Raw genomic sequence first — 25,415 nt, 5'->3', positions numbered from 1 at the left:
AAGTTTTGCCAATTATGTTCAGAAAAAGTTTGGTGGGTCTTAAAGTCGAATCACCTAATTGCATCATTTTGTTTGAAGTTGAGACAAGTAGTGCTTCTATATAATTAGAGTGAAGAAGTTATTTTGTTCAATTTCGTATCAACATATATATCAAACCTACAATTAATCTCTGCACATGTTTTGCCCAAATTAAGTACTAACATATATGGAATGAAGGCTTGACCATATTGGACCTCTATTGTCGTGGATTTCTGGATTCTTTTATTAGTTTGAACACATATAATGTTTTTGTTGTCCAATAGAACGACACGGACCTACACGTAAATACAATCCATACTGATATTGTCTTAAATTTAATTATTTAGGCTCATTAAATTGAGTCAAATTTAAAATAGTATGCTCATATATATATATATATGTGTGTGTGTGAGAGAGAGAGAGAGAGATTTTATCTTAAAGTGATGAACCACATACTTTTAACTCGTATGTTGTTACAGTATTTTATCAACGTATTATTAAGTTCATACACGTCCCATAACTTGTATCCAGCCGCACAACCTAATAAAATAGAGTCCAATAATTTCTCTACAAGGCATTGAAGTCAAACTCTTCTTAGAAGACATTTTGGTGTACACATTGTCGTGGGCGACTCGCCATCGATGCCTTAGACTTGACTCGAGTTACTTGACCAATAAAATACATTACATGCAATGCACCGAAATGAAGAGATGGAAAATCTGAAAGCTAAAAGTACCGTGGCAACAACCTTGCCCACTAAGGACTTGCGAAGCAATTCATGAGAATTGGTTTGGAAATTATTATTTTTCCACGATTTTGCTTTTTTCTTTTTATTATAAATACCATGAAGTGTCCCCACACTCGAAAGATAGGATTAATTCCCGTTTGGGGTTAAGCTTGTCCCTGACCACAAAGTGCTTCCAACGAGTTTCGAACCCCTACCATTGAGACACCAGGTAACTCGCCATCTGGAGGTGACAGTTTGTCAACCGCACTACGCCTTGTGGTTACAATTTTTCTTTTAAAGATTAAAGAAGATGACTTGAATAAACCAGACCAAATTAAGTAATCAGTTAATATGATCCACAGAAGGCATATGCAAATGACTAAATGAGAATATTAAGTTTTTAACAATGATTAATTAGTAGTTAATGCATGTCATAAGCTTTGTTTCTGTTACCTTTAATTGCGAGTCACACACATAAGGCTGCACATACTATAATTTTATAATGTTTCAGTTTCAGCTACCAGTTGAAGGGGAAAAAAAAACCAAACGTGACAAACTAACCTTAATTAAATGATCTGTGATCAAATACTACAAGTAGCATGTTCAGTGAGAACTAATATATACAAATGTGTAGCTCGACCCGATTTATATATATAAACTATTATAAACAATACCTCTAATATTTTTTATTTGATTGACGACCGAGCTAAACTTTGGTCTTTTGTACAATTGATCTTTTTTTTTCTTATAGTGCAAGTGATAATCTAAATTGCATGATAATAGAGTTTTCTCACACATGCACCATGATGTAATTGTGATTCAAACTTGAGACATCTGCAAGTTAGAAACTTTTTTAATGGTTAGACCCGATTGGGTTGGTCTCTTAATTTCAAATCAAATTGTAGAAGAACATAAATTATTGGAAAGAGCCGAAAGGAAAATAGCATTATCTTGGTTGTGCCAAACACGACTCATGAGAAAATCAACCAAATTTTGAAATGAATATGAACGAAAGTTTATAGTACCAAAATATGTGGTTTGAGTGAGTTTCCCCCTTTACAAAAATAGATATTTGTTGTTGAAATTTTCCCCAAAAATGGAGTGTCCAGTCCTTTTTGTTTTTTGTATTGTTCAATTAAATATATTGATTTGGATCCGGACCAGACGAGCGGTTCACATTGGGTATATGTTGTCCTTCAAATTGCCACATATTTTTTGCAAATTGCAAGTGAATAGACAACTAATTTATAGCATCTTGTCTACAGTTGGGTAGACGAACTTGCATGCGAGCTTTTAATTGGACAGGATCAGGGGGAGCTCTTGGGCACAGACAGACAAGGCAGCCGCTTAGAGCCGTCCCAATTTGTATAAACCTCATATACACGTATACGTATGCTACACCAATAAAGTGTTTGTTAAATTGACCCAGATTTCTGATGTACTCCCGAGTGGTCCTTAGAAAAAAAAACAAAAAACTCAAAAACTCAAGAAGAGAGTAAATTATCATAAAGAAAAACAAGTAGGTGCTTCAATGACAGAAAGTCGCTTTGAATTGGCTTAACGGACATCTTGGCATCTTCCAGTAAAAGACCATCTGTTCTTCCTCCTCTTTCCTCCTCAGCCGACAAAATGCCCGCCACTCATTCTCATGCATCCATCTTTAGAATGACACAATTAAAAGGCATCACCTCACGAATGGACTCCCTGGTTTTGCGTGCTCCATCTATATTTATTTTAAAAATAACTTTCATATTTTAAAACCCAACCACTTCATCACAAAGCCACGCTAACGACATTTGTTATGCTGAAAAAAAAATTAATCATACACCAATTACATTTTTTTTTTTTTCAAAAGAAGAAGATATAGGTGGAGTTGAGTTTTTAATTTATGAGCTCCGAATTTGAAAAGCGAGACCCACCTCGTCAGTTTTTGTAAAACATAAAAATTATATATTAATTATTACCACTTGAATGTGTTATGAGCCTACCATGTACGTGTAAAAGTGAAGAAATTATAAAATAATACGGTAATACTAGTAAAAGATTTTATATATGCATCATGGTTTGTGAAAAAAAACTTTGATTAATAATAGTAAAAGATTTATTTATATTTTGGACGAAGATAACAGAAAAAGAGAGCTGATTTTCTCACTCATCTTTTATCCACTTACACTCCCTTTGTTAGAAATTGTATGTTCCCACTCATTTTTTGTTATAGTAAAAACTATTAAAAAATAAAAGAGAGTGTAAGTAGACAAAAAGAGAGTGGAAAAATCACCACCCCAGAACAAACTTATGATTTGAAACAATGCTGCTATTTCTACCATTTGTCATATTTTCTCACCCACCTTATTTTCTCACATACTATATAAATTTAAAAAACATAAAACATATCTTTTCACCTACCATTATTTCTAAAATACCATTTAATTATTAATTCAAGCAAACTCTCTCTCTCCTTTACTTCTCTCTTTTCTGTCTGTTTCCTTTTTTCTTTTTCTTCTCTTCTTCTTTCTCTGCTCCAGTTTTCTTCTTCCTCTTTATTTCCTTATCTCTTCTCTCTTTCTTCTTTCTCTGCGCCCATTTTTGGCTATAACCACACTACATGCAAAAAATTTGGATTTAACCCATATCTATGCCCCTCACTGCCGAAATTTTATGGATCCGCGTCCACCACTGACCCCCGCCTCCAATTTGTTATTCCCACCCCAACCCACGCGCCTCCTCCTCTGGCGAAACCCAAAATAGAAGATGATGACCATGTCATCTTTTTTTTTTTCTGTTGTACAGAAGCTCAAAGAAATTGCAGGCTAGAATTGAGACATAAGATTGGGGGTGGATTTAATGGGAGTGCTGAGAAATTGCAGTTGCAGGGAGGGTGGGGCTAGAATTGAGACATAAGATTGGGGGTGGATTTAATGAAAGTGCTGAGAAATTGCAGGGCAGGGACGATGGAGAAGGATGGAAAGGACGGTCAGTGTGGATTTTGAACAAAAGAAAAATAAATAAATATGGATGCGGGTGTGTGGGAGAGAGAGTTGTAAAAGTTATTTTGTAAAGAGATAAATTTGATTTTAAAATTTTTAAAAAGAGATGGATAAAAATGGGCAATGATTTTCATTTTTTTCCTATTTTATCACTTATACTCCTTTTTAGTTATAAAAAGGAGTGTAAATGGATAAAATAGGAGAAAAAGGAGTAAATCACTACTCATAAAAATAGTAGCACTTTTTATTCCAAAAGACGTCATTCTCTTCAAGTGCCCAAACTTCACCATCAATTTTATTCGAATATCCTTGCTAATTTTTTCATTTTATGCTACAAAATATTTGTTATAACAATTCATCCATCTGGTTGCCAACACTTAAGCCTTACATATTTCATAAAAATTTAATCCATGTGGTTGCGGCCATACTCACACTGGCGGATCTACAGAGGCGCAAGGAGGTGCATGCATCTTCCTTCGCCGGAAAAAGCTTTGGAGGTGCCTGAAAATGCCCCTCTGCTAATGCCCACAGCAGCTATGGTATGTAAGCTCTATGAGGCGCCGTCAATGGCTTATTCCTCTCGAAGAAGAAGACCCAACCCTGACTCAACTTTTGTTTTCCTCTAGGTTTTAAGTGAACGACGTCGGATTGAGATGCGTGGGTTTTTTTTAATGAAACGATGTGTTTCGTGTAGTCTGGTTTCATACAATAAAGACACCACCATTTGGTTTGTAAAATTCCCAAAACTCTGCCTTATAATTTAATTCCATATAATCTCTACCATTTTCATTCACCCAATAGAATCACTGCACTTAGCATCTATTTTAATGTTTGGAACCTTGCCACTACTAAAGTCATTTAATGAAATCACAATTTATGACCACAAAATATATATATTATTATTACTGATTTGGCTCTCTTTGTATTTTGTATGATTAATACAATAGCACATGAATAGATGATCAATTCAGATTTATTTGTTTAATTGATAATTTGATATGCATTTTAATTAGATTAATTGAAATTGATTTTTTTAGATTTTTTTTATTTAGATTAATCTTCGTTAGATTCTAAAGATATTTGGTTGTTTAATTATTTAATTATTTTTATGTTTTTAGTCTTTTATTTATTGCCCCTTCCTTGAAAAATTTCTAGATCCGCCACTGCATACTCACCATCGTATTCGTAATAGATTTGAAAAAAAACATGATTTTTAGCGAACTACTTGTGCATAAGAGCAAACAAACAAATAAAAACAAAAACCATCATAAAGAATAATTGGATGATTTGTAGCAACCTCCGTCAAATACAATGTATAACCAAATTTAGATAATCTGAATAGTTTTAGAGAACGAATTTTGAGAGAATGATTTGATTGAAAAAAAGAAAAAGAAAGGGCAATGGAAAACTTCACGAATGCTGTTAAAAAAATAATAATAATAAATTATGCTGTAAAACCTCCTATTCAATACCGATACAAGTTGACCATAAAATTGCATAAATACAACAAAAGAAAAACTTATTTATTTTTGTTTTTGTTTTAACTTTTACTTTTCCACACTCACAACAATCCTCACCAACCACTTTCCCTGGTGTCGTCTCCTACCCTTATACCAAGCAACTAACAAGTATACGGTCGTCCAATCATCCACCTTAGAAGCCACGTAGCCTACATCCCCACCGTTGGATCCACAGATGATCATACGGTCACGTTCAATTTTCAACCAACCCTCGTGTGGCTCTCTGCCACCCTTATGCTCACCTACCAAGCACTTCCCAAAAGATGACCCGTTTCAAAACCCTCCCTCCTTTTAACACTTCTTCTCCATCCACCATCTCTCTATTTAAGCACCCTCCTCTCTCCCTCCTCTTCTCAGAAAAACACTCTGCACACCCTCCTCCTCCATATTCTTCTCGCATTCATCAAACACTTTGCTCCCATCAGTTCTTGTATTTTCCCATCTGTTTTTGGTAATTAACATGGCAACCAACTCCATCAAGCAAAATGGTCACCAAAACGGATCGTTAGAGTCTTCTGAGCTCTGCATAAAGAAGGACCCTTTGAACTGGGGTGTGGCAGCAGAGACACTAAAAGGGAGCCACTTGGATGAGGTGAAGCGCATGGTGGCTGAGTACAGGAAGCCGGTGGTGAAGCTCGGTGGAGAGAGCCTGACCATTTCCCAAGTGGCGGCCATAGCCACTCATGACTCTGGGGTCAAGGTTGAGCTCTCTGAGTCAGCCCGGGCCGGCGTCAAGGCCAGCAGCGACTGGGTCATGGACAGCATGAGCAAAGGGACTGACAGCTATGGTGTCACCACTGGGTTTGGTGCTACCTCCCACAGAAGAACAAAGCAAGGGGCTGCCCTTCAGAAGGAGCTCATTAGGTAAGCTCTAGCTCCTCCTCATCATAACATGTTTTATGACACCGAATATCAATTTACAGCACCTGCTGCATTGTCTATATTTATTTGTACACTGTTGATGTTCGATCGTGAGCGTATCATATACAGTAGATTGGTAGTCGGTAGCTCAGCCAACTAATTCCCATCGTTTTATTTGCACCGCTTGCCTCACCTAGAACTTTGACTCGACTGAGTTGACCCAGTGTATGGTGGACGAGTTGAATGATTTGTTGTTGTGGTGGGTATGGAGGGCATAGGCATTGCTTAGTTAATTACTCGCACGTGGAATATATAGGGACCGAGTTGAAACGGGCGAGTTGACTGAGTCAGGACGGGTTGACTGCCCCATCCTCTCTCTCTCTCTCTCTCTCTCTCTCTCTCTCTCTCTCTCTCTGTTTTGTTTTTTTTGGGGGAAAGAACATGTTTTGTGGACTTGGGGGTTGAGAATTTTGCCATAGGAAACCTTTAGAATGACATGGTGAAAGTTGGGTTTTGTCACGAGAGGTGACAATTATAATTAGGTGAAAGATCTGCTATAGTGGATCTTGAATGTTAAACTAATAATTTTGGACCCAAGTGGATTTGACTTTTATAATTTATGCCATCAGCTTTTCTCCTCCTTAGTTACATTTGTTTTTCAATACCTTTCTTAATTCACCAAACCATGGCTGATAATTGTGGTTTGATTTTCTTGGTTCAGATTCTTGAACGCTGGAGTGTTTGGAAGCACGAAAGAGTCAGGCCACACTTTGCCTCACCAGGCAACAAGAGCAGCCATGTTGGTTAGGATCAACACACTCCTTCAGGGCTACTCTGGCATAAGATTTGAGATCTTGGAAGTCATCACCAAGTTCCTCAACAACAATGTCACTCCATGCTTGCCCCTACGCGGCACGATCACAGCCTCCGGTGACCTTGTCCCGCTGTCCTACATCGCTGGGATGCTAACTGGCAGGCCTAATTCCAAGGCTGTTGGACCAGATGGCCAGACCCTAAGTGCTGCAGAGGCTTTTGAGTTTGTTGGCATCAATTCCGGGTTCTTTGAGTTGCAGCCTAAAGAAGGCCTGGCTCTTGTTAATGGCACTGCTGTTGGTTCTGGCTTGGCTTCCACAGTTCTTTTCGACACTAACATTTTGGCATTGCTGTCAGAAATTCTATCAGCAATTTTTGCTGAAGTTATGCAGGGGAAGCCTGAATTTACTGACCACTTGACGCATAAGTTGAAGCACCACCCTGGCCAAATTGAAGCTGCAGCAATTATGGAACATATTTTGGATGGTAGCTCTTATGTTAAAGCTGCTAAGAAGTTGCACGAGCAGGACCCTCTGCAGAAGCCAAAACAGGATCGATATGCTCTCCGAACTTCACCTCAATGGCTTGGTCCACAGATTGAAGTGATCCGGTACTCCACCAAATCTATTGAGAGGGAGATCAACTCAGTCAATGACAACCCTTTGATTGATGTGTCAAGGAACAAGGCCTTGCATGGTGGCAACTTCCAGGGGACCCCGATTGGTGTCTCTATGGACAATACTCGTTTGGCTATTGCAGCCATTGGGAAGCTCATGTTTGCTCAATTTTCTGAGCTTGTCAATGACTTTTACAACAATGGATTGCCATCAAATCTGTCTGGAGGCAGGAACCCAAGTTTGGATTATGGCTTCAAGGGGGCTGAGATTGCCATGGCATCTTATTGTTCTGAGCTTCAGTTTCTCGCGAACCCGGTCACTAACCATGTCCAGAGTGCAGAGCAGCACAACCAAGACGTGAACTCTTTGGGGTTGATCTCTTCAAGAAAGACAGCTGAAGCTGTTGATATCTTGAAACTCATGTCTTCCACATTTTTGGTGGCACTTTGCCAAGCCATTGATTTGAGGCATTTGGAGGAGAACCTGAGGAACACAGTTAAGAACACAGTGAGCCAAGTTGCTAAGAGAACTTTGACAACTGGGGTTAATGGAGAGCTCCACCCATCAAGATTCTGTGAGAAGGATTTGCTTAAAGTGGTCGATAGGGAATATGTTTTCGCCTACATCGACGACCCCTGCAGTGCTACTTACCCATTGATGCAAAAACTAAGGCAAGTGCTGGTTGAGCATGCTTTGACAAATGGTGAGAATGAGAAGAATGCAAGCACTTCAATCTTCCAAAAGATTGTTGCTTTTGAGGAAGAGCTGAAGGTGCTTTTGCCTAAAGAGGTGGATAGTGCAAGGGCTGCATTGGATAGTGGAAGTGCTGGAGTTCCAAACAGGATTACGGAATGCAGGTCTTATCCATTGTACAAATTTGTGAGGGAGGAGTTGGGTGCAGAGTACCTAACAGGGGAAAAGGTCAGGTCACCGGGCGAAGAATGCGACAAGGTGTTCTCAGCTATCTGCGAGGGAAAGATTATCGACCCGATTCTGGATTGCCTCGAGGGCTGGAACGGTGCCCCACTTCCGATCTGTTAGCATTTCGTTACGCTTTGAGTGCTGCATTCCATTCCACTACTTCTGTGTCCATAAGTTTGATTGCATTGCTGGTAGCCTGTGTGACTATACCTATTTTACCTAATAAATGTAAAACCATCTACTTATGCTTTTTGATTCTTTCTAAGTTCTTTACCACTTCTTTGTTATTTAGTGAGAATAGTATTCAAATAGTCAGGAAATGTTTTTCAGAAAATGTGGAATGTCTGTCTCTCTCTCATCAGTTACATAAGCATCTCCCATAGGAGGCTATCAATTCTCTTCCTTTTCTTTTTGACAAATCTCTATTTTCTTGAGGCTGATGAGTTTCACTTCAATTATTTCATCTTTGTGATTTCAATTCAAGTGATAATCTGATCATTTGAGTTCCTAAATGACCACCATAATGTTAAAATGAGATGATGCAGAAGAAAATGTTACCAAAATTTACACCAGAACTTCAAATACTTTTTAGCCCTTCAACTCAAACCAAAATCTTTTTAAGCCTGGCTAGACCAACAAGACCATGAAAACTAATTGGCAACAAATAGAATTAATCAAAACAAAACAAACAAAAAGAAGAAGGAAGATCCCCCATCAGAGTCTAAACCATACAGAGGGGCCAAGCACTCAGCAACCATAAGCCATCGTAAGACCAAAAGGATGGCTCGAGATCCACCAGGTTGGTTTAGCACTAGAGAAAATGCAAACTCCTGGTCAGCTTCCACCAATTTGAGACCATAAGAGAGAGAGAGAGTGAGAGAGAGAGAGATGCTGCTTTGACACTGTTCAAGTGCACAAGTCTTGTCCACTTCAATAATCCCAAGAGCTCAAATTTCATGAATAATTATTGGACATATATATATATATATATATATATATATACAGAGAGAGAGAGAGAGAGAGAGATGCTTTGACACTGTTCAACTGCACAAGTCTTGTCCACTTCAATAATCCAAAGAGCTCAAATTTCATGAATAATCATTGGACATACAAAAAATGACATCGTACTAAAAATGCTCTTAACTACCACTAAGTTGTTAAAATAACATTATTGTTACTGGAACAAATAGTTCAATAATATATATATATTGTCTCGTCATTTCGTTAACAAACCGGCCTAGATAATCTTAATATAACATAAATGGCTTTTTATAACAAAACATCCTGACGTTCGTGAAACTATCAGATTTCGTCCTTAAAGTTTTTTTGTATAACTTGTGGTCTCTAACGTTAATATGTGTGCTCTTAAATATCCCTATCGTGACTTTCCGTCAAAAAAATCATTAAGTCTCATTATGTGAATCACGTGCCCATTTTATGAAGGATATAATTGTCAGACCAACCTCCTTTGACCTCCTCAACGCCTCAGACCCATTTGCTGCCAATTTGGAACCATTTCCCTACATTTCTTGTTGGATTGGAGGGCAAGAAGGGCTTTATATATGGGTTTTTGTGTTTAGGGCGCAACTAAAGCTACAGTTCCATTTTCACATCCTAGAAGAATGCTTTACTCTGGACGAAGAAGAAGCGCTGAAAATGAAAGGGAAGAATATGAACAAATTGAACTATAGACAACACACATTGAACAAATTGAACAAACTAAACTATCAACCACTATGAACAAATTGAACCAACTTCATACATAAAAAATCACTTTCAATTACATCATATCAACCACATTCAGTTCCATCACATTAACCCCTACATGACTTCCATCAAAAATCGCTTTCAGTTTCATCACTTTAACCCTTAGAAAGCTTCCATAAAAAAAAAACAATATCATACATCAAAAACCTTAGACCACTTCCATCAAAAACCAATTACAGTTCCATAAAACATCATCTCAAACTCTCCATGGCCTTCCTTTCTTTGCTGGAGACTTCAGTCTCATTCTTTGAACAGTTTGTGATGTTGAGACTTGCTGGGATGAAGAATTGTGTGCAGTAGGAGGTTGTGAAAGCCTGACAATTGCTAGAGAAGGTTGGGATGAAGAATTTATCAGTTCTAGCATGTGTTGTAAAATCTGACCCATTAGCAGCTTTATTGTTATTTTGCTTGTCGCATAAAGCTAAATTTCATACTTCTAGTCTCAGAGATGTGACACCATCAAGGCTTCATTTTGAACAAAAAGATACAATTGGGGCACTGAAAGACTCTGGTTTGTCTTTCTTCTCCTTTTTTTGGGCCTTTTATTTTGATACATTATTTTGTCTGAGCTTTTGCTGCACAATCGATCCCAATCACCAAATGAAATAATCATCCATGTTTGTGAATCGTGCACTAACTTGCATCCATTTTGTGCCAGCATTAAGTCCCCTGGTTTTATACTTCAATGCCTAAAGATGAGTTTTGCTATCGAGTAATTGTTTAAAACCAAACTTAAGTTCCAAGTATGAGTTTTGCTTTCACAAGTATTCAAGCACATGTAGACGTCCGTTCGTTGTTGATGTATGTTTAATCCATTGTAAAGTCCATAAGCACTCATGATTAACAATTGTCTAAACATGTGTGAATGACTATCTATCGAAGGTTAGAAGAAAGTGTGTATTCCCCGCTAATCAAATCCACAAGTTCAAAAGTACAAACTATCAAAATCTGCCTAGGTTGAGAAAATGGAGCTAAAAATCATATGTTCATTAGAGCATTTCCACTCATTTGTCAAGGCAAAAGGAAGAGGAAGCAAAAGTTGTTACTATTCACATGAATAGTGTCTGCCCTATCAATTTTTTGTTGTTGGTTTTCCACCCATTGCCATGGCAACCACTATCCACATAATATATGATGAGAGGAATTTGTATAGAGTTTTGGTGTGGGAAGTGAAGAACATGGCTAGGTATTTATAAAATAAAATAAAATATGAAATCTTTAGTATTTTTTTAATTTTTTTGTTATTTAAATTGGTTGTTGACGTCACAATGACGTTAGCATTAGGTCAGCATGCCCATATAGCAATTCAGACAAGTCTTGCGTTTGGGCTTGCCCAGGTTAATAGAGCCCAGCTCTTACTCTGGCCTGACTTGGGCGTTGGAAATTGAATTGGGGGCCTAGAAGGTCTCTTGCTCAGAGGCCTCTCAGTGGAAATGCTCTTAGGAACATCAAGATTGTGCACAAGAATAGAATGAAGTGACAGGGTAAGACGTAAGAGTATCTTCTGGGCCTGACCCAACCCAACTAATAAGTTGTGTAAGTATAAGGGAGCATAACAAGACTCGCATATAAAGTCCATTGACCATTCCTGGTGGGTTTAAAGCTCTCAGAAGGCCTAAGGCTGCAGAAACTGAGACCATTTCAGTTATGTTTTTCATCAAACAATAAATAAAAAAGTTCTCACAAGGTTTGTGAAACTATTAGGTTTAGTGTTATTGAGTACAAGTAATAGTCTTTTGCATGGAAGTCACACATACATACACATACATTTAAGATGTCATGGAGTTCGAACTTGAAATCCCTTGTATGTAAGTTAAGGTCCATTTCCACTAGACTAGACTCGTTAGCATTAGGTTTAGTGTTATTAGTCTTTCATCTTTTATTTTTTCGACATGTATCATCCTATTCCCAAAATTCTGTAAGCTTCAAATTTTTTTTAGTCTAATTTATATTTCCGAAAAATAAAATGTTTAGTGTAATTGTATTATAATCCCCTTTCTCCTTTATTAAAAAAAAGTTTAACATTTTGTTTCCAAAATAAAGGTTTTCTTTTAAGGCTTAAAAAAGAAAATAAGTAATTGGCGGAGAATATATTATTCCAACAAAAGAAATTGAAAAAATAAAATTATTGCTAGTCAATGGAATAAATAATAATATTCTTCCAGTCTGTCTGTTCATTTAGTTATAGACCGAAAAAAGTTTTGTGTTATTCTCTTCGATCGCCAAATTACACAAGCAGCGATAATGGCTTCCCACCTATTGAGGCGCGCCCTCGGAAGCCGCTCGACCCAGTTTCTCTCCGGCGCCGCGAATCCTAGCCCTAGCCTGCTATCTTCTTCATCACCATCATCACAGGCAGCTAGGGTTTTCTCGTCTGATTCCACTCCGATCCGTGCCACTCTCTTCCCCGGCGACGGTATCGGCCCCGAGATCGCCGAGTCCGTCAAACAGGTCCCTCTCCGATCTCTGTCGCCTTCTTCTGTTCCAATTTTCCATTTGCGCCCCTTTTATTTTGCATCAGAGTTGTATATTAATATCTGTATGTATGTATTGTATGTGTGCGTTCAGACATATATACGCACACTTGCACTGACATGCACTTGAAAGTTTAAAGTTTAGGGTTTTGAAATCTTAGTGGAATTTAGATGTTTCATTGGATATTAGTCTGTTATTAAGATAATAATTTTTGGCTGATCAAGTATTTTTGAACGGTTTAGAGTTTGATGATTTGATTTGTTGTGAAGTTTGCTTCAATGGGAATTTATTTTCCTGAATCGATCAGGGAGCTACCTCATCATACAAATGCAAATTTAAAGAAGAGATCACATTTCCCAGAAAAATGTCGATAATTTAAATGCCGAAATTCAGTTCTTGCATGATTAAGACAATGTCCTAGTTTAATAACTAATGGTGTGTGATGGCTGTTGTCTGTATTTACTCTGTTATGGTTTCAAGTTCTGATTCAGTTCAAAATTTGCGTGGGTGCAGGTATTCAGAGAAGCTGAAGTGCCAATTGAATGGGAAGAGCATTACGTTGGGGACCAAATTGATCCTAGAACTCAGAGTTTTCTAACATGGGAAAGTTTAGAATCGGTACGAAAGAACCGGGTAGGCTTGAAAGGGCCAATGGCCACACCAATTGGGAAAGGTCATCGTTCATTGAACCTTACTCTGAGGAAAGAACTTAATTTGTATGCAAATGTCAGGCCTTGTTACAGCCTTCCTGGATATAAAACTCGATATGATGATGTCAATCTTATCACTATTCGTGAAAATACAGAAGGGGAGTATAGTGGACTTGAACATCAAGTAAGTCTTTAAAGAATCAGCAGAATAACAGTCAGATATTTTTTATGTACATAAATTTGATTAAGTTCCTTGTTTTTGTGGTAGGTGGTGCGAGGTGTTGTTGAGAGCCTCAAGATCATAACCCGTCAGGCAAGCTTGAGGGTGGCTGAGTATGCTTTCCATTATGCCAAAACCCATGGAAGAGAGAGAGTGTCTGCGATACACAAAGCAAACATTATGCAGAAAACTGATGGTCTTTTTCTTAAGGTTTGCTAACTACATTCTAGTTGATTGTTTTCCCAAGTATACTCGTATCAAAACTGGTTTGATCTTTGCTTCAGTGTTGTCGTGAGGTTGCAGAGAAGTACCCTGACATAAAATACGAGGAAGTCGTCATTGATAATTGCTGTATGATGGTATGAATAAATTTCCCTTTAAACTTGGGGAAATTTTTTAATTTTTATACTTTATTATTTACCATAAAGAAGGGGAAAAAAACTATACATTAAGCATGTAGTATGGGGGTTTTTAGAGGAAAAAACTAAGGTCTCGCTAACTAATTGTTTTACCTTATGCAGCTTGTGAAGAATCCAGCACTTTTTGATGTGCTAGTCATGCCTAACCTCTATGGTGATATTATTAGTGACCTTTGTGCTGGGTTGATAGGGGGTTTGGGATTAACACCGAGGTATGGCTTAAAATATATGCATGTTTAATTCCCTTCTGTAGTACGAACCAAATATCATCTTACACCAATTGCCTTCCTATGTAGTTGCAACATTGGTGAGGGAGGCATTGCCCTTGCTGAAGCTGTACATGGTTCAGCACCTGATATTGCTGGAAAGGTGAGCATTCTTGAACCTTGTGATGTTCAATCTGCTATGTATGTAATTACACAAGAAGTCCATTCAATACCCTCATCTACCCCATCCTATCGTTTAGTATTTGGTAACTGTTGATGTGGTCCTATTTAAGAGGATTAGCATAAATTGATAATGAAAGCCATATTAGTATTGATATTGTTGAGTACATTTTATATGAATTGTTTATTTTTTCAGAGGGTAAACTTATTAAGCTCTGCTTGTTTGGAAATAGGTTTTGTATGTATTAGTATCAATTTGCTCCTAAGTCATCTTTCTTTTGTTTAAATTTCATAGAACTTGGCAAATCCAACTGCTCTGCTTCTAAGTTCTGTTACAATGCTACGCCATTTGGAGCTCCATGATAAAGCTGATCGGATCCAAAATGCAATCCTCAGCACAATTGCCGAGGGGAAGTTCCGAACAGCTGACCTTGGTGGCGCATCGTCAACTTCCGACTTTACGAAGGCAATCTGCGATCATCTTTGAGAGGATGATGCTTAGTAGGATTTGGGTTTTTTGGATTCGTAGTCAACAGATTATTGTGACTCCTTTTGGAGTCATGTTTTCAAACTTTTTTTTCTCGTTTCTTCAGTTGTTTCTGAAGGGGAATAATATCACTTCACTTGGATGATTACGAAGATTTTTGTCCCGTCGTGGAGAGGTTTGAAGGGCAAAAAGTGGAGAAACTAACATATTCACATATTTACATATTCATCTTCCTATGCAGTATTTTTCAAAATAAACATTTTGTGTTCAAGTGCCTTCTCAGAGAATCATTGTGCCATGGATCTTCTATGGTATTATTTTATTGTTTTGTCAAAATTTTTGGTGAAATAAGAATACAATAATATGAATCATATGATGTTTTTCCTATGTGTCTCCCTCTTACCTTATATCCTAGATTTTTTTCGTTTTAGTGTTTCAAGTTCAACTGTTTCATCTGGTTCATCCACTTCTCCCATGTGGACAAATGTGTCAAAACAAGCGCACACGAGTCCCCACATACACAAGTATGTTATATTGCAAAACGACCCCAAGGATCTTTTTCATAATTCATGCACATTTGGATGTGGATCTTTCTTATAATAACTCAAATTTCTTTCTTCATTACCTAGTTAACCAATTGTGTCGGTGGTTGATTTAACAAAGGATTATAGTTCACATACTAGTTGAGTTGAGACCATAAGCAAAATATTACACAACTTGCTTTTAAAAAAAAAAAAATTTAAAAAAGAGGCCCAAAACAATTTATTAGTAGACACGTTAGGCATTATTTTGTACTTCAATAAGCAAAATAGTAAACACCTACTAGTATAGTGATTTGGAGCAATTGCTTACTCCCTAAATAGAAGTCCTTAGTTCGAGTCTTAGCATATTATACTATACTATAAAACCCTCTTTATAAGTAAGTCATCAAATAGGCTTTGATATGCCCTGACCCTAGGATGAGGTAGCCTCCCCTCTCCCCTTAACTGTTTTTTCCATTAAAAAAGGAAAAAAGAAAGAATAATTTCTTACTTATTCTTTAACAAAATGCGAGAATTAACGAAAAAAAAATCCCAAATAGTGGGAAAAGCCTTTCCCGAGAATGCGTGCCCAGTGGGATTGGTTTGGTGAAATAGGGAGGGAGCCACTAGCCGCACTTCACTGCAAAGGCACAGAAGCAAACCTCTCTACCTATATATCTACTCATTTGGCTCCCAATACCATTACCAATATAGATCTGATCTCATTTCTGAATCTTGCTACTTGCTACTCTTTGTTAAACCCAAATCTTCAGCTTTAGCTCTCTCACATTTCTTGTCCTCTCCAATGGCGTACGAAGGAATTCTATTGGGGATGGGCAACCCCCTCCTTGACATCTCCGCCGTCGTCGACGACGAGTTCTTGCAAAAGTACGTCGCTTTCTCTCAACCCCTTTTGATTTTCTTTTGCTCAATCCTTAGATCCATGAAGCTTCTCCTAGCCCTCCAGCTGTTTGATCTATTGCTTAGCTTGAGCTTTTCTAGCTCAACTATGTAGTTTTAGCTCATGTTTTAAGCTTAGGCCTTCTACGCTGAACTAGAGGAACACGTAATTTGGTGTCCTGGGATTGATTTGAGACATGATGTTGTTTGCTTTTGTGTAACAGATATGACCTGCAGCTCAACAATGCGATTCTTGCCGAGGACAAGCACCTATCCATGTAAGCAATTTAATCTTGTATTTAGGATGTGTACTTTTGTAGACTAGATATGAATCTGTTAGAGATTTTGTGGATCATTATTTTTTGCTTAATTTTCCAATTCAAAGAGAGGGAAAGTGAACCGTGTGTTAGTTAAACTACATTGACATGACCAGTTGGAATTTAAAATGTGTTACTCTTTCCATTCAACAAATATCATATATGTACGCCTACGAAGGAGTAAGGAGAGCTTAGGGTTTATATTTATCTAAAAGGTCTTCAACAGTTTCATTTATGTAAAATTAAAGTCATCCACTCTTTGATGCGACTGTGACACAATACTTTGTTGTTAGACATATCTTTAGCTGGATGAAATCTTGACCAACATGGATGTTTGTCTCAGGTATGATGAATTGTCTTCCAAGTATAATGTGGAGTACATTGCTGGAGGTACAGCATCGATTTTGGATCGCCTGGCTTTTCAAACAGTCTTGTTGTGGATATATTAAACTTATAAATACGTTCACAATGAGTTGAATTTGAACTTTTGATTTCTGCAGGTGCTACTCAAAATTCAATCCGAGTTGCCCAGGTACTTCATGAAATGTTTCTTGTGATAATTAAATTCGATCCTTTATATCCTTCATCAATTCACCACTGAGTGTATTTCTCTTTACCTTCTGCAGTGGATGCTTCAAATACCTGGTGCAACAAGTTATATGGGTTCCATAGGAAAGGACAAGTATGGGGAAGAGATGAAGAAGAACTCAAAACTTGCTGGTGTTAATGTAAGTGTCTTCTTTGTTTCCTTCTGCATTATTCCTTACTTATGAATAAGGTACACACGCAAAGACAGGAACTCTTTTGCAGTTCAAAAAAGTAAAACTTCTTTTTCCTCATAAATTGTCTCACCGACTTATATTACCTATTGCTGTTCTGAACTAGGTTCACTATTATGAGGATGAGTCTGCACCAACAGGAACCTGTGCCGTTTGTGTTGTAGGTGGTGAAAGGTCAGTTTAAAATCAAGCTTGTTTTGAAATTTCAAATTATGCTTTCCAATTAATTAACTGTCCTCTAAATGTTAGTGTAGCTGTAAAATATACTTGTAATTTTCAGTCTAGTGGACTGACAATAATCATGCGGTATGTATATGCAGGTCACTTATTGCCAATTTGTCAGCTGCTAACTGTTACAAGTTTGAGCATTTAAAAAGACCAGAAAATTGGGCTTTGGGTACCCTTTCAACCTTTGTGTTTTAGGTTTGTGATTCATTTCTCTAGTAATGCATTCTTCTGACCCAATTTCTCTGAAAAATCTTGACTGGACAGTTGAGAAGGCCAAGTACTTCTATATTGCTGGTTTTTTTCTTACTGTATCCCCAGACTCCATTCAGCTTGTTGCTGAACATGCAGCTGCAACTAACAAGGTTTGAAATATTATATCTTTGAAATTTCATCTTGTTTTCTGCTCTCAATCGCGTTTGCAAGAAACAGTCTTGACCTTCCCTTTATCTGCAGGTTTTCTCAATGAACCTTTCTGCTCCATTTATCTGTGAATTTTTCAAGGATGCTCAGGAGAAAGTTTTGCCGTAAGTTCCTATCCTTTTTGTTACAGTAATAGAGTAATATGGACATACTGATGTAGATGTGCCTTTTTTTATTTATTGAAATTTAGGTATATGGACTTTGTTTTTGGAAATGAGACGGAAGCTAGAACCTTTTCAAAAGTCCATGGCTGGGAGGTAATTGCCTAGTGCCAGACCACATTAATGGTTTCCACTCATAGTGTTAATTGATTCTGATTGATTGAGTTAACAGACTGATGATGTCGAGCAAATAGCTCTAAAGATCTCCCAGTGGCCCAAAGCATCAGGAACACACAAGAGGATTACTGTTATTACTCAGGGTGCAGATCCCGTAGTTGTTGCTGAGGATGGGAAAGTGAAAAAGTTCCCAGTCATAAGGTTGCCCAAAGAAAAACTGGTTGATACCAACGGAGCAGGTATGTCTTGTGTAGCAGCTTGTAGGGCATTCTTGAAAGCATTAGCATAAGCATCCAAATGTTTGTCACATAAGATTATGACTTTTATCAATGTCGCTCCATCAGATTAGTTAAAGTAACAGTGACTAACAATTGAAATTGTGATTAACTTGTTATGTTGTTTTTGGTCTAGGGGATGCGTTTGTTGGAGGTTTTCTATCTCAGTTAGTTCAAGAGAAACCAGTCGAAGACTGTGTGAAAGCAGGCAACTATGCCGCGAATGTTGTCATCCAAAGGTCTGGCTGCACCTACCCAGAGAAGCCTGATTTCAATTAAGCCATTCCTTTTGTGTCTGTCTCTACTTCCTATGTGTTATTTAAAATTTTGATTGTTTAGAAGTCTATTTCTAGTATTCTATCTTTGTATTTGCTTATTAATTATTCTAGTCATTTGGATGGACGATGCATCCGGAAATTGCCCATTAAGCCTAGTGAGGAGAAAGTTTATACGTATGTTATATTGTGTTGAGGAATGCTAGCTACTTTCTCTTTCGTCTTTCCTATTCAGTTTATCATCATCCAATTATTATGTTGGCCGCATTTCACAAAATAAACTTTGGGGATGTCAATATTTGATCGCATTATACTGCTGGCCCATCATCAAGGATGATGAAAAATGGTCCAAGTACTTGCCCAATAAAAAAAGGGCCTAGGTCTCCAATAGGAAAGGTCCTCCCCAAAAAAAAAAACATTTCATGTGTGAGGGTAGGAAGAGTTTGAGAAGCTAATTTTAAAAGGTAATTACTATTTCTCAAGTTTAATTTTTTCGACGTAGTAAAAACACAATATAATAGTTTTTACCCATAAAAAAAACATCAATTTTCGAACGTCTAATTTGTGACGCTCACAAACTGCCTCATCAGACAAGACAAATTGGCTGATATGACCTTCACCTTGTATTCATCTCCCAGACGACGTCGTAGCTCTACAACACGACGCGTGTAGATTTTTCTCTGAGTGTTGTATCACACACCAATCGCTCGTGCTCTCTCTCTCTCTCTCTCTCTCTCTCTCCTCACAAAGTCACAAGACAACTCACACCAACAATAAAAACAAAAACCAAAAAACGCCGAGAAAAACAGAAGAAAAAAAAGAAACGTTTTTTTTCGAAAAAAACCGCGATGAGCGATCAGCATCCACGGCTGAACCACCTGCGCAGCACCGCCCAAGTCCTGAGACAAGCGACGACGTCGTTTGCCGGCAACCTCTTCACCTTCTTCTTCCTCTCCCTCCTCATCTTCTCCTTCCGTACGGTCGTCGAAAATGGGACCTACCTCCTCACATCCTTCATCGACCGCGACCCTTCTCTCAAGTCCCTCCTCTCCCGCCTCGATCTAGCCGGCGCTGCCAGTCCCAATCACCGCTCTTCCCAATCTCCGGCGGATTCCCCTTCTCCGGTCACCCTCCGCCGCCGCCACCGTCCATTTCTCCACCTCACCCGAGTCGGAACCCTAGACGACGACTTCTTCTCCGGTGACGACGACGACACTCGCTCCCAATTCGGCCCCAATCGCATCGCCCCTATCCTCATTTTCTCCTCCGCCTCTCACTCCACCTCCAAATTAGGGTTTAATGGAACTTACGGAACTAGGGTTTCTGAAATTGTCCGCTCCGGTCTCACGTTCAAAGCCGAGAAATTCACCATTTCCGATGACAGAGCTGGAGAGGGAGATAGGGAAGGCAATAGCAGTGAAGGAGAGGAGAAAGGCGGTGATGAGGAATTGGATGATCGGGTCGTCGATTTGCAATTCTTCATCAAGGGATTGGAGCTGGGTCGCCGAGATGTGGCGACGTTGTTCTTTCTTGTGAGTTTCTTATCTGCAGCTTACGGTTGGGTAATTCTTGGGTTTCTTATTACGTATTCATGGGTTCTTGGCGTTGTGTTTACCACAGTTGTGAATGATCTGATCGGGAGGATTACTTCGTTTGTTGGTCTGGTTTGGGATGGGTCTAGACTGGGCGTCAAGAGGCTCTCTGGGTTCATTCTCATGAGGTGGGCGGTGAGAGATGCTCTCACTCAGCTTCTTGGCTTGTGGTATTTCGGGGAAATTGAGGACCAGTACTCGTTTTTTAAACTTTTCATCAGGTTAAAGTTGATGCCTTTTTCGGTTATGCCTCCGTGGATTCGAGGTTATGAGAAGGAGATTTCTGGGTTTCTGTTAATGTGGTTCGTGTTGGATACATTGGTGGCATTCGTATTCGCTGTCGATGCTTGGGTTGCCATAGTGGATTCGAGGAAGAATGGAAGGGAGATTGTCAAGGAAGGGTGTTATTTGATGCTGTCAATGTTGCACCAAGCTATCCAGATTAAGTGTTTGGAAGCTATATTTTGTGGGTCATCTGTAAGATGGATTGTAGCTCGAATTTGTGGAAAATCGTTTGCCAGGCTTTTTCAGGCAACTGTGGAAGTCTACTTTATGGTGGCTTGGCTGATATTTTACTTTGCAGCGAGGGCGAGGTGTAGGGATGCTAGTTCTCAGGGGGATAGGATCGGAGCGCTAGATTGACGGCCTTAGATGATACTTGGCAGTAAATGGCTGGCAGTTTCTCTTGCAGGCTTCAGTTGTAACACTACATTCCTGGTAATCTTTCAGTGCTTTGTGTGTTCCTGCTTTGGATTCCCTGATATTCAGCACTGCTATTGTTTAGTGTAGTCGCCAGACAATGTTGTTGTATGTAATGTATCAGAGAGCAGTATACTACTTGTGTATTACCTTGCACAAGAATCCTTCATGTGTAAATGACATTGCAATCATTGTTTTAATTCCCTGTATTGCATTCTCCTTTTGTTGATGATAATGAAAGCAATTCAGAATCGTCATTGTAAGAGTTACTTAGATTGTTACAGCATTCAGCCTTCATTTTTTCGGTTGTTTTTGTTATAGAGGAATTTCTTTTTGAAGGATACTGTTCTGTTTTCATTTTGGTTGTAAACATTGTACAGGATTTGTGAATGCACCTTAATTTACTTTACGGGCCACCGTATAGGTATGTATTAGTGTTCATGTTACAGTAAGCTAAATGCGATGAGATGAGAAAAGTAGATAACCTTTGTGAGAGTACATAATTGTGCATTCTTGAGGTGTTTTATGTATATAAATGAGTCTAGGGTCATATGAAATATGCATTGAGCTATCAAGAGCTTTCGTTATACGGTCTATATTCATTTTGTGCAGTGAGGCAACTTGTATAATTTCATGATGAGATTGTAGAAGATGGATAGGCTTTATCTTGTAAGAGCCTAATGGATAGGCTTTGCTGTGCTTCGCTTAATGAGGCACCCATTAAGTACTTGACTGAAGCCACCTAGCTGCTGCTGCCAAGCTATTCCCTTGCGGTGATGACTGATGAACAATCCATTAATGACATAGGTATTTATCCACTGAGACTGGATCAAGAAAGATTAGTGGTTTTAATCCAGTCCTTTATTTGATTGGTTCATAGCATGCCCTGTCTCGTCAAACTAGCATAGAATCTGATTCATTATAGCTTTGAAATTGACTTCCAACATCCTGTTGAATTGATAGAGTTTATGCTTGGATGGTATGCTAAAAGGGCCTTTGAGAAGTAATCAGTTTTCAATATTTTTAAGTCATCTGAGCCATGTCCAGTACCTTTAATTGGTAGCCTTCCTCTTTGGAATTTTATGGGAAGAAAGCAGGTCTTGGAAGGTCTTTTGCAACTTTGGCTTGAAACCTGGAAAATAAAAGGCAATGACTTAGCTGTTCACTGGATCTGCAGATCCCACACTGTTAACAAAGAACTGACTATATATATTTATTTACTTCAAAAGATAATAATAATACTCAAATTTTAGGCACCAACTAATATGGAACATGAAATGACTTATTTTAATATCTTAGTTAAAATAATATTATCAAATCCAATGCTGCCACATGGAATAACTAATGGAACAATGAATAAAAGAGGAAGAAGGGGATCTGGAACACTGCTGATAGAGGGTAGGAAGTCAATGACATAAAATCTCAAATATATGATGTTCATATGCTGCAATTTTAAATTACTAAATCACTAAAAAGTCCTCATACCCATGATTATGGTTTCAAATATAGCCAGTAATTAGTTGGATTCCATTTAATTCAGACATCAGAACCTCCATCTCTTTTTCTTTTTTTTTCTCTTTTCTTTTTTGGGTCTTTTTGGGTTAAATAAATGCAACCAGCAACCAGTCAACCGCTTTGCCAATGGCCAAAATGTAAACTGAGCGCTCACTCACAAATATGCATCTAGTTTCTGAGTGCTCTTGCATTGCATGAGCAACTGAAAATTTTGGCCCACTTAAAAACTGTGACAAGTTGGTCTCAGTTAGTTGACTGGTTGGTTCTGGTCCTTCTGAGATCCGGTGTGCATCAAATTTTAGCTCTGGTGTACTTAGTTTGGACCACTTCATTTATGTTTGTTTTCATATGCGCCATGCTTATAAAAAAACAGCCCAAGTCCTGAGCAAGTAAGCAGAACAGAATTTACTATTCTTGAACTGAATTACATTGGTGACCTAGAACATATTAAATGTTTTACAACTCTACATATTGTACAACAATAAGGCTGCATATCTGCTGATTTGCATTATTATTGGAGCACGGACCTCATGAATCAATTAAATACCTCAGTGTTGTCTGTTAGTACCGAACTGAATTCTCAAAGACACAGAGGAAACCTTCGATCAACCGGAGAGCTAGAGCATCGAACAACATCGAGGAAAAGACTCTCGTCGCACGGGATATAGAGTTTCGAATCAGCATGGAAATCGTATTCTTCTCGAGCTTGATCGAGCAATGCCCTAAAGAGAGGGTGATTAAGTAAGGTGACTTTGATCACAAACCTCTTCTGGTTCTCACCCACATAGACTACTAAGTGACCCTTTGGGACATCTTTTGGGATTGAGTTTTCTTCATGCATGGAAGACCACAAAGCCCATTGACAGCAATTCTCACAGCATGTAGAAGAAGGTAAGCTCCCTCTACTTCCTATCTTCCTCCACTTGTTTGCACACACCCTTACAAACTTCCCCTTCATCATGTTTGTATGCATACAGAGAGAGAGAGAGAGAGAGAGAGAGAGAGAGAGAGAGAGAGAGAGAGAGTTGAAATAGATGGGTTGGTTTATTTTGTACGAAGGTGAAAGGTATATATAGGTGTGGAAGAGGAGGCACTATTTTGGAGCATTAAATGGTTGACATGATAGGCTAGCTAAGAGAGGGAAGCTGAGAGAGATGATATTTCTTTTTTTCTTTTTAAATGTGATCAAATTATATAACTTTGCTCTACCGTGCTGTACCCTTCACTCCTTTAATATAAATGCATCTTGATACGAAATTGTACGAACATGCATCTCAAAGATTATACACTCATACATAAATAAACATGCCACACTGTGAGCAGTCTTTTTTTTCTTCTCTTTCTCTTAAGAAAACATGGTGCTTGATGAGTGATTTTTCGAAGTTCTCGAAGTTAAAGACCCCACAGGTTGGGAGTGGAAAAGATAAGATATGAAACTAAGGATGGGATAAGCTTCTTGGACAAAGTGTGTGCGATCCCACTTATTTGTAATGCCATGATTTTTTGCTGAATTTAATATATGAATCTGCCAAAAAAAAAAGAAAGAAAAAGAAAACAGCTCCATAAAAAACCAGTAGTGCAGAGAGATTAGATTGTGTGCCTTTTGTGTAGAAAGAAAAAGAAAACAGCTCCATAAAAAACCAGTAGTGCAGAGAGATTAGATTGTGTGCCTTTTGTGTACATCATCAAGTGCAAGCAACATTCTTTTAGCTGTAGATATTATTTTACCTATTGTTTTGCTTAGTGTCTGAGTTGAAGATGATGATCGGCTAATGAGAAAGCCAATTACAAGTCAAAAGTTTCTGATATTCCTGCTCTGCTGTAGATCACAATTGGGGTAAGATATATGGGATATGAGCTAAGGCAATTGCTCTTCTCTTTTTTTATAATTATTTCCCCACTTAGCTGCATTCAAGATTTGATCAGGATCAGCAGCACTAATTTGTTGCTTTTTTATCACTTCTTGCACCATGTACTATCCGTACGTACAACATTGTTGCTCTGCAGTCTTAATATCCTGTGAGTATCTTTGCAGTTTAGATTTTGGATAAGTTTTTGAGTATCTTCGCAGTCTGACTTTCTAAGCAGGAGATGGGCTATGCGTAGCAGAAGGGATGGATGGATGTATCCTGGGTTGCAGAGTATAAAATGGGACTCACATTTTATAATCTTATAGAAAGAAAATTCAATTCTCGATTGTTGTAACATTCTCCATTTCCTCGCCAACCAAAATGGGATCCGTTTTAAGGTTTCTCTAAGAAATAAGCGCATAGATGATCAATATTTATGCATAAATAATGGTATTTTAACGATGACCTAAGTCGAGGGAAATGCTCTATTGTTAGACTGTGAAAATGAACAATTAATCATGTTAGTTCTTAATAGTTTAAGCATCTCTTTGACAACATAAGTTTGGCAAGAAAAACTTACCATAAAAACTATACAAGTCCTCAAATTAGGTCCTACCACTTTGTTGATAAATAAATATTACCAATATCTTGCATGGAGATACAAGTTTAGGCTTAAAGATTAGCCAGACACTTTCTAGGTACCCATATATGTGATTTTCATAGTATCCTCTGGCTAGTTATTGTGGAGTTACATACAGGCAGCTAAGACCACTTCAGTCAAATCAAGCCATTTCATAAAATATAAATTTGAAAAAGCAAGCGAATAGTGAAACGGTGCTGTTTGTTGTGGATCCTGTGGTTGTGATTCTGAGTGGGTTCAGATGTTTGAAGTTTATTT

The 25,415-nt window shown here is 38.2% G+C and overlaps 5 protein-coding genes across 5 annotated transcripts; 4 read left to right on the top strand and 1 right to left on the bottom strand.

The window, feature by feature from the left end:
- Window positions 1-5,511: 5,511 nt before the first annotated feature.
- Window positions 5,512-8,798, top strand: PAL1 (PHE ammonia lyase 1). The gene is made up of 2 exons (XM_008245733.3): window positions 5,512-6,116; window positions 6,835-8,798. The coding sequence occupies exons 1-2, from the start codon at window positions 5,713-5,715 to the stop codon at window positions 8,582-8,584; spliced, it is 2,154 nt and encodes a 717-aa protein (XP_008243955.2). The 5' UTR covers window positions 5,512-5,712; the 3' UTR covers window positions 8,585-8,798.
- Window positions 8,799-12,471: 3,673 nt separating this feature from the next.
- On the top strand, window positions 12,472-14,871 carry IDH-V (isocitrate dehydrogenase V). The gene is given in 7 exon segments (NM_001326517.1): window positions 12,472-12,682; window positions 13,220-13,540; window positions 13,625-13,786; window positions 13,861-13,935; window positions 14,098-14,207; window positions 14,292-14,364; window positions 14,677-14,871. Coding segments are annotated over 7 exon segments (1,140 nt in total). The 5' UTR covers window positions 12,472-12,475; the 3' UTR covers window positions 14,869-14,871.
- A 1,112-nt stretch (window positions 14,872-15,983) lies between these two features.
- ADK2 (adenosine kinase 2) lies at window positions 15,984-19,089 on the top strand. The gene is made up of 12 exons (XM_008245735.3): window positions 15,984-16,277; window positions 16,514-16,567; window positions 16,950-16,996; window positions 17,107-17,138; window positions 17,233-17,334; window positions 17,492-17,559; window positions 17,706-17,782; window positions 17,878-17,975; window positions 18,067-18,137; window positions 18,224-18,290; window positions 18,367-18,550; window positions 18,723-19,089. Exons 1-12 carry the CDS (start codon window positions 16,195-16,197, stop codon window positions 18,863-18,865), a joined length of 1,026 nt encoding a protein of 341 aa, XP_008243957.1. The 5' UTR covers window positions 15,984-16,194; the 3' UTR covers window positions 18,866-19,089.
- A 505-nt stretch (window positions 19,090-19,594) lies between these two features.
- LOC103342264 (uncharacterized) lies at window positions 19,595-21,421 on the top strand. The gene has a single exon (XM_089043810.1). The coding sequence runs from the start codon at window positions 19,710-19,712 to the stop codon at window positions 21,093-21,095; it is 1,386 nt and encodes a 461-aa protein (XP_088899936.1). The 5' UTR covers window positions 19,595-19,709; the 3' UTR covers window positions 21,096-21,421.
- A 1,628-nt stretch (window positions 21,422-23,049) lies between these two features.
- Window positions 23,050-23,729, bottom strand: LOC103342146 (SAUR-like auxin-responsive protein family). The gene has a single exon (XM_008245736.2). It carries the CDS (start codon window positions 23,638-23,640, stop codon window positions 23,248-23,250), a length of 393 nt encoding a protein of 130 aa, XP_008243958.2. The 5' UTR covers window positions 23,641-23,729; the 3' UTR covers window positions 23,050-23,247.
- Between the last annotated feature and the right edge of the window lie 1,686 nt (window positions 23,730-25,415).

The sequence above is a fragment of the Prunus mume genome, linkage group LG1 (genome assembly GCF_029339155.1).
Source record: "Prunus mume cultivar Tortuosa linkage group LG1, ASM2933915v1, whole genome shotgun sequence".
Taxonomy (NCBI): Eukaryota; Viridiplantae; Streptophyta; class Magnoliopsida; order Rosales; family Rosaceae; genus Prunus; species Prunus mume.
This window is presented reverse-complemented; position numbering and strand designations above follow the sequence as displayed.